General features: G+C 27.3%; 3 protein-coding genes across 3 annotated transcripts; 1 reads left to right on the top strand and 2 right to left on the bottom strand.

The window, feature by feature from the left end:
- Positions 1-2,296: 2,296 nt before the first annotated feature.
- LOC113554072 (probable RNA-binding protein EIF1AD) lies at positions 2,297-5,712 on the bottom strand. The gene is made up of 2 exons (XM_026957750.1): positions 5,694-5,712; positions 2,297-2,880 (listed from the first exon to the last, which is right to left on the bottom strand). Exon 2 carries the CDS (start codon positions 2,877-2,879, stop codon positions 2,436-2,438), a length of 444 nt encoding a protein of 147 aa, XP_026813551.1. The 5' UTR covers position 2,880; positions 5,694-5,712; the 3' UTR covers positions 2,297-2,435.
- On the bottom strand, positions 2,836-6,690 carry LOC113554070 (DNA polymerase subunit gamma-1, mitochondrial). Its single transcript, XM_026957746.1, has 2 exons — positions 6,435-6,690; positions 2,836-6,344 (listed from the first exon to the last, which is right to left on the bottom strand). The coding sequence occupies exon 2, from the start codon at positions 6,333-6,335 to the stop codon at positions 2,979-2,981; it is 3,357 nt and encodes a 1,118-aa protein (XP_026813547.1). The 5' UTR covers positions 6,336-6,344; positions 6,435-6,690; the 3' UTR covers positions 2,836-2,978.
- A 134-nt stretch (positions 6,691-6,824) lies between these two features.
- Positions 6,825-10,920, top strand: LOC113553156 (centrosomal protein of 97 kDa). Its single transcript, XM_026956332.1, has 11 exons — positions 6,825-7,050; positions 7,285-7,427; positions 7,499-7,657; positions 7,737-7,838; positions 7,945-8,213; positions 8,441-8,625; positions 8,696-9,079; positions 9,144-9,267; positions 9,325-9,424; positions 10,218-10,298; positions 10,531-10,920. The coding sequence occupies exons 1-11, from the start codon at positions 7,044-7,046 to the stop codon at positions 10,759-10,761; spliced, it is 1,785 nt and encodes a 594-aa protein (XP_026812133.1). The 5' UTR covers positions 6,825-7,043; the 3' UTR covers positions 10,762-10,920.
- The last annotated feature ends 2,262 nt before the right edge of the window (positions 10,921-13,182 follow it).

Below are 13,182 nucleotides of genomic sequence, written 5' to 3' on the forward strand. Positions count from 1 at the left end.
AGTCTTATTTTATTACTATTCTCCCTCCATTATAAACTTAACTTAATTGTATGACCGATCAGATCTGAATAGACAGTACTTTTCAGTATTATAAGCAATAATAGTTTGATTTATATTTCAGAATCTCATCTTACCTAAACACGTAAACTTGTACTTAAAAGTGGTGGAAAAATATGTTTATATAATTCCATTTTTATTTTTTTCATCCTTAATGAAACTTAAAAATAAATTACCAATATGTTCATATAATTTATTAATCGGTTTACATTGAACTGCGCTTTTAAATTTATGCCGGCCTTTATTCGTAGAAAACAGTTTATTACTGTTTATAAATAAATTGTAAAAGTATAAATATATACATAAAAAATAGTTCGTTTCACATTTTTGTAAAAAAAAAAAATGTTATGTTATTTTATTTTATTTTATACAAAACATTTAGTTCTACGCTAATAATATTGAGCTACTGAAATATAAAGCCATAATGAGTTGTGCCTATATAAGTGATAATATGTCTTGTTAAATATTAATATTTATAGAAAATATTGTTGACTTTTTTCAGCTGTAGTAATTAGTAACGATAAAAATAATATGAATAAGAATATAAAAAATATTCAAAATTGGACTATAAATGGTTATAAATTTGATATAGTTTGTTTTCTCATTAGTTCAAAGATTATCCATTATAAAAAAAAAAAATTTCAGTCACATCTTTAAAATGTAATACATATAATATGTAAGTGTTATAACATAGGTTGTCATATTATGTATAAAATATTTGACATTTACTTGTTGAACAAGCTCAATATTTATCTCATATTAACTCATATTTATCACCTTTATACTAAATTATCAAAATATTAATAGATTTATTCATAATTTAAAATTTCACAACAATTCCTAATGTTTTATATATTCAATTGACAATTATTATTATATTAAATGCATTGTACCAATGAGAGAAAAAGCAAGTTCAAGTCATTTTTTAGTTTAATAAGATATTAGATTTTACTTATACTTTTTAAGATAATTGAGCAATGTGATATTAAATTTAAAAGCAAAAAAAAAAATTCAACTGGAACTTGAATTAAGCTATTTATGCATTCAAATCATCATTTTAGGCTGTTTTCTCCTACTCTTAAAAAATGACTTCTGCTTTATGCACCCACATACTCAATTTATAATCTCTGAAGGTAAAAGTGGTACAACAACTATAACATGGCTTTTTGAGCTTTTACTCAACTAATTAGCTATATTTACTTATTGTAATATATCATGTAAGATAATACAAGTAAATAACCTACTTTTACAGTTGTTTTGATAAATTATTAATGAATCATAAATATTTTTAGATCTGGAAGAAGTCACTTAATGGTTCATATGTTTAGGATTGTTGGTTTAAAACAATAAATTGAATGAAATTAACAATATGTGAAAGGAAAGCAATTTTATTGTTTTGCCTTTTTGGAAATATTGAACCAATATTAAGTTATTAAATAACTTAGATTTAATACTTATGATTTATGAAGGTAGTTAATGTTTGTTTCAAATAGATTTTATATTCAACTGCCAATATTTGCAGTAAAACAATATATTAGATGTACAGATATTAATTAGAATTATTGTCATTTATTAAAAAAAGTATCCATTAATAAATATGAATTAAATAATACATGTTGTGATGAATACAATCGGACATTGTTTTATTCATTAAGATAAATTAAAGTTTTAGGGATGAATAAAGTATTTAACAATTTCATGTTAAAAATATAATACTTATTAATAATTATAATGAAATATGAAAAATATGTTTCTTCTCTTCAATACATTTTTTAAGACAACATTTTTTTTCCTCTATAATATCAAGCTAACAAAAAGATCTACAGTATGATAGAATTTATGGTCTGGTCACTTTAAATAGTGATCTAAAACTGACCAAAGGTTAGTATTCCACAGTAAACTGTTTCTATGGTATAGAATAAACTAAAAGCCTACAAATTGATTTAGTTTAAATAAAAATCAAGCAAGTTCTGATTTAAAGAGACTACAGTAACTCATGTAACTTGCATACAATTTAATAAACATTTTAACTCTTCAATTTGTTTAGTTATTTATCCCTGATTTGTATATCTACTTCCTACTTATATAATTATTTAAACAATGGCCAAATTATTATAATTTTATTTTTTATTTAAATAATAACTTTTTTTCGTTTAATAAAAAATTCAATTGATTTCATAACAAACAAATCATTACAATTACTTGTACACTATTTAAGTATTGTACAATATAATAGTACTTACAATTACTTAAATGTATTTATTTTCCAAATCGAAGCTTAATATATAAATCACATAATGTTTAGTAACAGAATAGTCTTAGTTTGGCACAATACATGTACAGAAATTACAAATATAAACATACTCTTATTCTAGTGATCATGAAGAATAATCTGTATCTTCTGACGGGTCATCATGATCAGTATCTGTATCAGTACAACTTAAGTCGCTGATCGTAGTAACAATAGGTCGATTTGTATTTGGTTCAATATCATAATTAATGTCTTCCTTCCTCCATCCTTTCTGTTTCATTAGTTTCATGTCTTCCTTGGTCAACACACGTACGATTTCACCACGTACCTTGTCTCCTTCAGCTATTGGTTCAATAACAACATAATCATTACGCTTTACCCATACATTTCGTCTGAATTTAGCTGGCATTGAAACAAGAAATGTTTCATTGTCTTCAACTGAGAATACTTCATGAAGATTGTTGCCGCGACCAGCAATTATGCGAACAATGCGTTGATCATCTACTGGACCATTCCAATCAGCAGTAAGCATTTCTTTCTGCACATGTTTACGTTTAGTCGCCCTAGACATTCTGTAAAAAATAACACGAAAAAAAAAAAAATTTACAAAATTATTTTCAATGTTAACATAAATCTTAAATCTATGATTCACATATATTTATTTTTTTGTTTAGTCTTTAATTTTATCAGTTTTCCTTTTTTTCCTTTTGAACGCGCCAATGTTTCCACCTGACAACTCTATAGCTTTTATAATGTCTAAAGATTCTCCAAGTGGTACTCCATAGCCTTTAAATAATCCATGCGGGTTGGATGGTGTAACACAATCATTTAGAGCATCTTTTCTAAGAGCAGTATCAACTTCAACTGAACTAAAAAATGCTACTGATTGAGGCAAATCAGTCATACCTAATTTTTTGACACAAAATGCTCTGACTAGTAAGTTTGTTACATGCAAAGCTAATGCAGTCTGATAACGATGTTCATTTGGTACCAAATAACGTATCTCATCATGAAAACTTAGGCAAAATCGTACATTAGGATGGATTAACCAACGCATGCAAACCAACATTAAATGAAGGAAATCAACAGCACCACTTTGCACAACCCAATTAATTCTAGTAGGTATAAATTTATCTATGTCCACTTCATTCATTTCTAAAGCTCGACTGAGTCTTGATTCTAAGAACGGAGTTTTTGGCTGTTTTGAACATGCAATTTGTTCTAGACTGTTGAACATTGCAGATTCTGAACCTCCACTCCAAATAGGTTTATTAAACAATTCATCAACACTCTTATTATAAATAGTACATAGCTCTTGTGCGCCAAGTCGGGAATGTTCTCTTTTTTTAACTTCTGGTAAAACAGTGTCATGAAGTTTGTAGATTCTATTTCCTTTTGTCATATTAAACATGGCTATTGCTTTTTGTTTTGCTTGTGCAGGACTTAAGTCTGGATTGAACTGCTTTAATAATCGTTCAGAAAAAGGTTTTCCTGCACCATAAATCCTAGCATAATTTAATACTTTTGCATTATCTCTTGTGATGCCTATTGCTTTAGCAGTTGTACTGTGCATATCTGTGCCATCACTTTTCCTACCACTGAGTGTCATCCACCCAAAAGCAGTAGCGCCATGTTCTTTACCATAATAAGAATCTCCAATAACAGATGCAATCCACAGTTCTTGAGAATCGACATCTGCTCCAACTAAAGAATAACCAGGAGGTGATTGGATCATACTACGTAATTCAGATCCAACGCGTTCATCGATAGCATTAGCAGCTGTCATCCATGTTCTTTCAACTGCTCTACGAGTTAATGTTCCACAAACGACAACCTGCGGTATGATAGCACCATATCCCTTTGATTTATCAGTCCAAACCACAATTTGTCCTTCAACCCGTTCTTTGTTGTTTCTCCAATAAGATAACATGCGTGATATTTCAATAATATGCTCAGCATTGCTATCCTTGCCAGACAGTCCATTTTGAGAAAATTTATTTAAGAAATCTCGTGCAAGTGGATTTCCAACATTTAAATGATTTCCATCTTTATGTGGAAGTTTCAATATACCACAGCCTGTTGCTAAATTTTCTTTGCAAGGTTTATTTCTTAAGGTTTTGTGATTTTTTTTTTTGAAAATACATTCATATTTGACTAGATTTGTTTGGACATTTTCATGGAGTTCAGTATTATTTATTTTTATTTTACAGTCGCAAGATACTTTATTTTTAATATAGTGGTTTTTTAATTCATTAAGTGGTACCAATTCAGCATCTGGAAGTTTTATGTCAGTGTCATATGGAACAAGTTGGCCCCAACCATTTCCCCTCACATAATGTAGGGGGAGAGATTTCCACATAAGAGAAAGTAATTTAGGCACAAGATGCATGCCAGAGCTTATAAGTAATGGACCGGGAACCCAATGGAGGTCTTTAGGAGGTGCACACAATTTTCTATACCATTCTGGATAGCCAGCTAGATGAGGTGTTTTTAGTGGCATTCGTTCACATGTTGCCATCAATGGCTTAAACATTTCTTGCAATTCTAAGAATTTCTTTTCGTAAATGTCTTCTGTTTCTATAGGTTTATTTTCTACTGTAATCTCTAGTTTCTTCTTTTTTTCTTTTTTCAGTTTTAATTGCTTAGGTATCCAATTTTGATCCCAGAGCCACAAATCTTTTTTATAATTGTCATTATACATCAATTGACAAGCTTGATTTGCTTGTTGTGAAAGCAAAAATTTAGATTCAATGTCCAAGTCTTCATATATTTCATTTGAAGTCTCCAAATACCTTTTCCAATTAGAATTTACTGGCAAATATGATGTACCCAATTCCAAAATACCAGCTAGTGTAACAGGATGAGGAAAACGTTCTAAAAATAAAGGCCATAGTTTACTCAAGACTTTAGTAGTGGCTTTAACATCGTTTGCGCAGTAGCTCATTAAATTTTGAAAATCATTATTAATATCTTGTAGTGAACCTTTAACAAATATATCACGATCACTCTTGGACAACTCAGCCTTACAATATAATTTATACACTTCATTTAAACTATTTAATGAACTATGTTGTTGCCAAGATTCATCTTCAATGATATCCTTAGATTTTAATAATGTTTTCTGATAACTAGTGATTCCACTGATGGCAACATGTAAAGACATGGTATCTATAAATCTAAGAGCTGTACGATTTAGCCAATATTGCTCCATAATTCTAGCTCTATCAAAAGCAACATGATGGCCTACACACAACTTGGGAGTATTTGACCATTCTGTAATTTTTTCTTTGGATTTAGTTGATGTCTCTAATGGAATAAGATCGTTACACGAATAACCAAGATATCTACCTGACCTAGTATTACAGCTGATTAAGTCTTTACTCACCCAACTGTACCAAGCTTCTGATGTAACAGCAGTTGCTAAGGTAGGTAAGTCACCTTCTCTACAACATACTTCAACATCAAAAATCATTACTTTTTCTTTAGGATAATCACATTGCTCGATTTCCTTTCCATACCTAGTCCAACCTTCTCTGAACACCCATTCTTTAGGCATATCTGGTATTTTTTGTTTTAAAAATTCATCCATCAGTATTGAATAGGGTTCACTTTGCATTTTACCAATTTCATAAAAGTGATCGACTATGTTTCCCTCCAATGGAGGTAATTGGAGTTCAATATCGGGCACTTTGTGCAATTTTGAAGGTAAATCATATTTGGACAGCTCATTTAGGGCCATCTTCAGAACATTTTCATCTGTAGTATGAGAGTCGTTGAAAAGCTGATCATACAAGTTGGCTGACAACATTTGAATGTTCAATGGGTTTTTACGAAATTCCGTCTTCTCCTTTGGTATCAAACGCGGTATTTTGGTCAACGAGTCTGACACCATAGTTTCTTCTTTTCGAGATTTCTCGGCCAACAGTTCGGTTATTTTGCCTCGTTGTTGGAATTTGGATACGGTACAGTATTTTCCATGGCCGCGCACACATTGCGCATAATAAACGTTAGCACGGTTCCAATACATTCCAATACACTATATAATTTAAATTATCAAAACACGTGCGTTACATGTACATAAAGCATATAATCTAAAAAGTTTATAATTCTGATTAACGGCACTTACCTTAGTAAATAAATCAACCTTCAAACATTTATAATATATAAATATAATTGAAAAAATACGTGTAATACTAATAAGTATATTTTACATTATTTATTCTTTTTCTTATTTTTTTTATGTAAAAAGCCAACAGAAAGAACTGCGTTCACTCGAATTGATCTTAAAGTGAACGAGGCGATGAAAATAATAAAAATAAATAATAAGTAAATAGTAATAAACATGCGCATTCAGTAAATAGTAGGTACTCTGTAGGCTGTAACACCAATGAAATACGAATAGTATGTGGTTTTCAAAATATAACAAAACATTCAAGTCCGTTCGTAAGTTCTAGTTAGTTTACTATCGGTCTAAAAAGATAGTGATACTTGATAAGAATCGGAATGATATTTACAGTTTACGCTGAAATCATAACTTACCTAAATGTTTGATTTATTAAATATAAGTATTTGTATTTTTTCAATTTATATTTTGTTTTCATCAGATCCTTGTATTAATGGTATGAATATAATATTTTAAATTCGTTGTTTACCAATTACTTGTGTTATTTTGGTGCCAAAGTTGAATCGTATAACGTATTATACACAAAAATATTATTTATACATACTCATCAAAATGACTGGTAAGCTAATTTGTATATATTCTTAATTTTTTTAAATTTGAATTGATAATTTCAATAATTGTGTTAATAATAATCATTATGTTTGAACATAATAACAATTACCAGAAATTAACAATAGCTTCTTTAATGTTTAGATTTAATGAATTTTAATAAATATTCTAGCTTATAGTAATTAGTATAAAATGAAAAACGAACTGTATTGTAAAATAATTGTTTTAATATTCAAATTTTTAGATATTTCGTTGTTGGATTTATCTGGTCAAGAATTGCGAAAGTTGCCAAAACACGAAAACAGCCATATTATTAAAGTCTTAGATGTGCGAAAAAATTGTTTACAGAAACTGGAAAATATTGAATATTTTACCGACCTTAATGAAGTAAATAATTTTGAAAAATAATATAAAACATTTCTATAAGTAACCAAATTATATACATAATTTTTTTTAAGTTAATTGCAAGCCACAATCAGATGATGAGAATGTATACAGTAGCAAAATTAACAAAAATAGTAAAACTAGATTTATCTAATAATCATTTGATGAGTATTGAAGGGCTCAGAGATTTAATAAACCTATCATGGCTTAATTTGTCCAATAACAAAATCAAAGTATGTTCTATTCTCCTATCAAATATATAATATAACATAATGATGCATAAAATATTTTTCCTATTTTTTTTTTTTTTAGATTATTGAACATTTATCAACTAATGTCAACTTAGTGCACATAGATTTGTCATTCAATAGCATATCGTACATTACCAATTTGAGTCATCTCTTAAAGCTTGAAGTATATTTTGAATACATATTTAAATTATCTAAATAAAAATTATGATATTTATTATAATTATTGATAACTACTATGAATTATTGAGAATAACATTTTATTCTTACAGAGACTTTTTTTGCATTCAAATCATATTTGCCATTTAACCAACTGTCAACATTTCCTTCCAGTCAACTTGCTTACTCTTACTTTAGCCAATAACAATCTTAATGATTTGAATGAAATATCACAGCTTTGTCGTCTTGATTCATTAAGAGAAATCACTTTAAATGGTAATAGTTGCCTAGAAGGGTACACATTTAACTATAGACCATTTGTAGTCAATTGGTGTCCTAGTGTAAAATTAGTTGATGGTTATGCTGTAGATGACATTGAAAAGTAAGTATTTGATAAGTTAATGTAAATTATACTTGCTAATAATAGATAATGATATGATTGATATGTAATAATATGTATAATGATAATAATAATATGTATTTTCAACAACAAAATTATATAATTTAAAATTGATTTTTTTTAGGTATGTCTAATTTTTTGAAAATTAATACTTAATTTATACTAGGCAAAAGTTTTGAAATTATTTAATAAATCTCATTATTTTTCAGTCTTAAAGCTGAGTGGCTGTATAGTCAAGGTCAAGGACGAAAATTTCACACTGGACAACATGCAGCTCTTGTCCGTTATTTAACAGAAACATGTCCAATTACAAGTCATGCTTTAGAGACTGAGCAAGAAAGGAAATTAAGATTAGTTTTGAGTAAAGCTCAACAATATAGAGAACAATTACATAGTATGTATATAATTTGAATTAGAGTGCATTTTTATTGTCTTTTAATATTTATTATTTTGCTCTGTATTAGGAACGAGCACACCAAATATTAAAGAATCAGGACAAGAATCATTGATGACTAGGAGTCTAGACCCTAGTGTACTGAAGTCTACTACTCAAAGGCTGTCTACTGGTTCAGAAAGTTGCCAAGGAACACCTAGTAGTATGTCTCGTAGTGTCCATTTACCAGTGACTGAAGTCAATTGTTTTGTCCAATCTCCACCTTTACCAGCTGCTAGCACTATGCTACCAATATTAGACTCATTACCTAGCCCACTGACACCAAGTGTACCTAAATCAAGACCTATAATTGGTGTTCAAACACCAGCTGGTGAAGAATCACGAGCACCTACTATGGAAAAATTGCAAATGATTAAAAATAAAGCATCACAAATGAATGGTATCGAGAACAAAGGTAAATATAAACATTATTAATATTCAACACTTAATAATGTATATGTTATTTATTTATTATATAGATTTACACCAGTCAGCTATAGTAATACAAAAAATGTGGAGAGGATATCATACTAGAAATTTGAACAAAAATGTAACCAATATATATCAGCATGTACAAATGCTGCGTTTTAATCAATACATTAAGTAAGGTTTTTCATCTTAGTGTTTTTTTTAAAAATTATATCATTTTGAAATTTTTAGGCAAATGAGTAAAGATTTAGTAGATACCAAAAGTACTCTCGAAAAAGAACATAAATTAGTGGTATTACAAATGCAAGCTATAAATGAGTTGTGGAAAAAGGTATATTTATACTATAATATAATGTATTTTGTATATTATTTATTTATTTAATTAAATCTTCTATGAGATTACTGGGCCTCACCGAGACAAACTCATTTGAAGGTCCAGGGTTATCTATATATAAATTATAGAACAGGTATTAACAATATTTATGTTAAAAAGCTAATTTTATGTAATAAAAAAAAAATAATTTATAGGTAATATAAGTAAACACAAATAATTTGATGATAATAATATTAATTAATTAAATAAATCAAAAATAACAAAAAATAAAAATACATGAAAATAATAATAATAAAATTCTGAATGACAATATATATTATATAGCAATAATAATGTGGTATAATTTTATTCATGTATTATCAATATAAAATTCATACATTTACCAGTGTGAGATTGTTTCTCGAACAGCATCAACGGCATGTTAGCTAAATAGGTGGGCGCATTGAATTGTAAATCAAAAACTTTTCGAAAATATATCTTTTTAAATGTACTTTTTTTAGTATATTTAATATATATGTTTATCACAGTCAATAGTATTGAAGTAATGACTGTTTTTTAATAAAAATTTCTTAGTAATCTTGTGTTAAATTATGTTTGGTTTTGCTCATTGTCAAGTTTGATAATATATTCTATTTAAATGAATAGCTGTTAGTGTAAGCATGATCAGTATTATAACATCAGTCTAAAATCATACAAAATTCTTGTCACTTTATTTTTATATGGACCCTCCTCAATACAATCTTTTTCATGTATTTAAAAATTAATAAATAATCATTGTAAATAATTAAAGGTTAACAGTATGGACAACAGATTAGGCAGTGATAATAATAGTGATTCCAAGTGTCAGACGTGCTCTTCATTGGATATTAAGGTACTTAATATTATTGTAATTATATTATATTTTTAGATTTAGACAATAATAAATGGAGAGAGAAAATTGTTACTATTGGTTTAGAACAATGTATAATTTATTTTTAAATATGAAAAAATGTTTAGATAATAAAAAATCTCTTAATGTTTAAATCTTATTTATAAATTATAAATCAAGTTTAATTGGTAATATCAGTATTTTGAAACTTGATTATTTTTTTTTTTTTTTTAAGGTTCAACAGCTACAGGAGTCTATGAACCATGTGTTACGATGTGTGAGTCCCTCATCACAGAGTGTTGCAGAAACACAAACGGATATTACTGCTGTACAGACACCAGCTGAAGAGAGTTGTCCAAACGCTATTGCAATCACTAGGCCTAATTTTCTTCCACTTTCCAAATCTTGTACGAATCAAGTCGTAAAAACTACCAATGCCCCTACAGCAATGTCTTCAGACATCTAAATTATAAATCTACAAAACCAAAACTGTTCAAAATTGTATAATACTTATTTACTCAATGTTAGAAAATCATGAATACTGTTACAATGATCTAGTCAAACTGAATGAACTTAAATATTCCTTTTTTTCTCATCTATATTATCTATTTTATTTTTAGAAAACTTATTATTATATAATAATATAATAAGTAATTTACATTAATTTTATAAGATATGTTCTAATTTGTTTTTTTACGATGATATTATATAATAAAAACAATTTTTTAAGTGTATTTGATATATTTATTTATGGAACTGTTCAGTGCTTAACATTCATCAGCTGTCTTTAATTTGACATAAATCATTATTAATTATTGTTTGCTGATAAAAATATTTACCATTATCCCCCAATTTACATTGTAATCATCAACATTTAGAACCTTTTCAACAAATTTTTGTTTGAGGTCACAATATTTTACTTTCAATAATGAAAAGTAAAAAATTAAAACACTAGACTTCTGTAAGAAATAGAAGGTTAATGTTAAAATGTAGGTTAATTACTTAATTGAACTATTAAGTAATTAAAAATAATAAATAAATGTTACTATCACATTAAAAAAATACAAATGTTTAAAAAGAATCCACTCAATAATAGAACTTCAAAATTGTCTTTCCCTTTATGTCAAGTATCATTTATTAATAATAATTTACATTTAATAATTTTTTTTTTATATAATACTAAAAATTCCATCACTATATTAAGTATATTTGTTATGACTAAATATTACTGGTTAGTTTGTTTATACTAGTTTTTCATTTTGTTACACATATTCTACCTAAATTAATGCCTTTAGTATTATTAATAAAATAAAGTTAATAAATAGATATTCACAAATCCTAAAAAAAGTTATCATCATCAGCTAAAATATATGCAATATCCTAACTACCCACTGTATAATTTCTCATAACATTTAGTTCATCATAACTGGATGGTTATCTATTAAAATTTTTGTCTTAAATGTTGTAAATAGCTCTCACATATTGCATTATTAATTATAAGTAAAATATGAATACAAGATAAGTACTAATGCCAATGGTTATTGAGAGCAACGTAACAACAAATAGTTTGAGTGCAAATTTGCATGTTCTTTTGCTTGAATAATGTGTGCTTCAATACTCAAGTACTGAAATTAAAAGGATAAAAAATTAATACAACTCATTTTAATGCATTTGTCACGCTTTTATCTGATTAAAATAGAACAATAATTAGATATAGATACAATATATACAATTATAGTTTTAATATTGTATTGTAATTTTACTTTTGTGTTGTTATATAAGTAGATGATATTCATGACTTTGAATTTGAAAACTAAAATGTCCAGGTTAACTGTACAATTTATAATATTTAATCCAAATACACATTGGCAACAATACTTGGTTTCACTTGTGAACGAACATTAAACATAATGGTACAAAACTACAAAAGATTCATAAGATTAACGTAGTGACGTTAATCTATTATAAATGTAAGTTATAATGTAATTTTTTTTTTACCCATTGTTTATTAAATGTTTTAACTTTTCACAAAGTATTAAAAAAACATATAAAAAATATTGGAGTTAGCAGGAAGACATATTGGGAAATGGTGATTTATCCAAAAATTATAGTTGTGTATAGTTATACCTACCAGACAAATTACTAAAACCGTCAAAATCTGAACTGATAATATTTTTAATATCTAATACTAAGTTATGCAAAGCAGTTTTAACCAATAGTAGTATTGTCTTCTGGTAGTCATACATAGGTAATAATTGTTCATGCATGATACAATTTTGAACATATCTAACATAAATTGTAACTTGGTTCATTATTCTTATATTATGACTTAAACTAAACTTCTGCACTTCTTTTACTTGAGAAGTGATGGCCAATTTTATTTGATTTCCACAAATAATGATGGATTTATTTATTGTTTTAGATTTTTAAAAAAGTTATCAACTTCCCATGTCCCTTAGTATTTTGATAAGCTTCTTTTCTTTTTTTACTCGCTTCTATTGGACATTTAGATATGATGACCAAGCACAATATCATGTTTTGTAAGAAAAAAAAAAAATATTAATACAAGAGAAAGATTGCATTATTTTTATCAGGTGAATATGCTGCTTTATGTTTTCCTCTAAATTTCGGACCCCGAGTTCCAATATATATTACATATAATACTAATTATTCTTTGCAATACAAGCCATCTTTGTAATACTTTCGCACTACATACCTTTATTTTTAATGACTTTGTAGTTTGTATATTGATTAGGTATTAAGTTAATTCATGTAAATACAAAATAATTATTCATTCTTAAATAATTTACACTTAATGTACTAAATAACATAATAATTGTTACTATTGAATAACTTTTAAAATTTGTTATAATTTTTTTTTATATAA

The sequence above is a fragment of the Rhopalosiphum maidis genome, chromosome 2 (genome assembly GCF_003676215.2).
Source record: "Rhopalosiphum maidis isolate BTI-1 chromosome 2, ASM367621v3, whole genome shotgun sequence".
NCBI classification, from domain to species: domain Eukaryota; kingdom Metazoa; phylum Arthropoda; class Insecta; order Hemiptera; family Aphididae; genus Rhopalosiphum; species Rhopalosiphum maidis.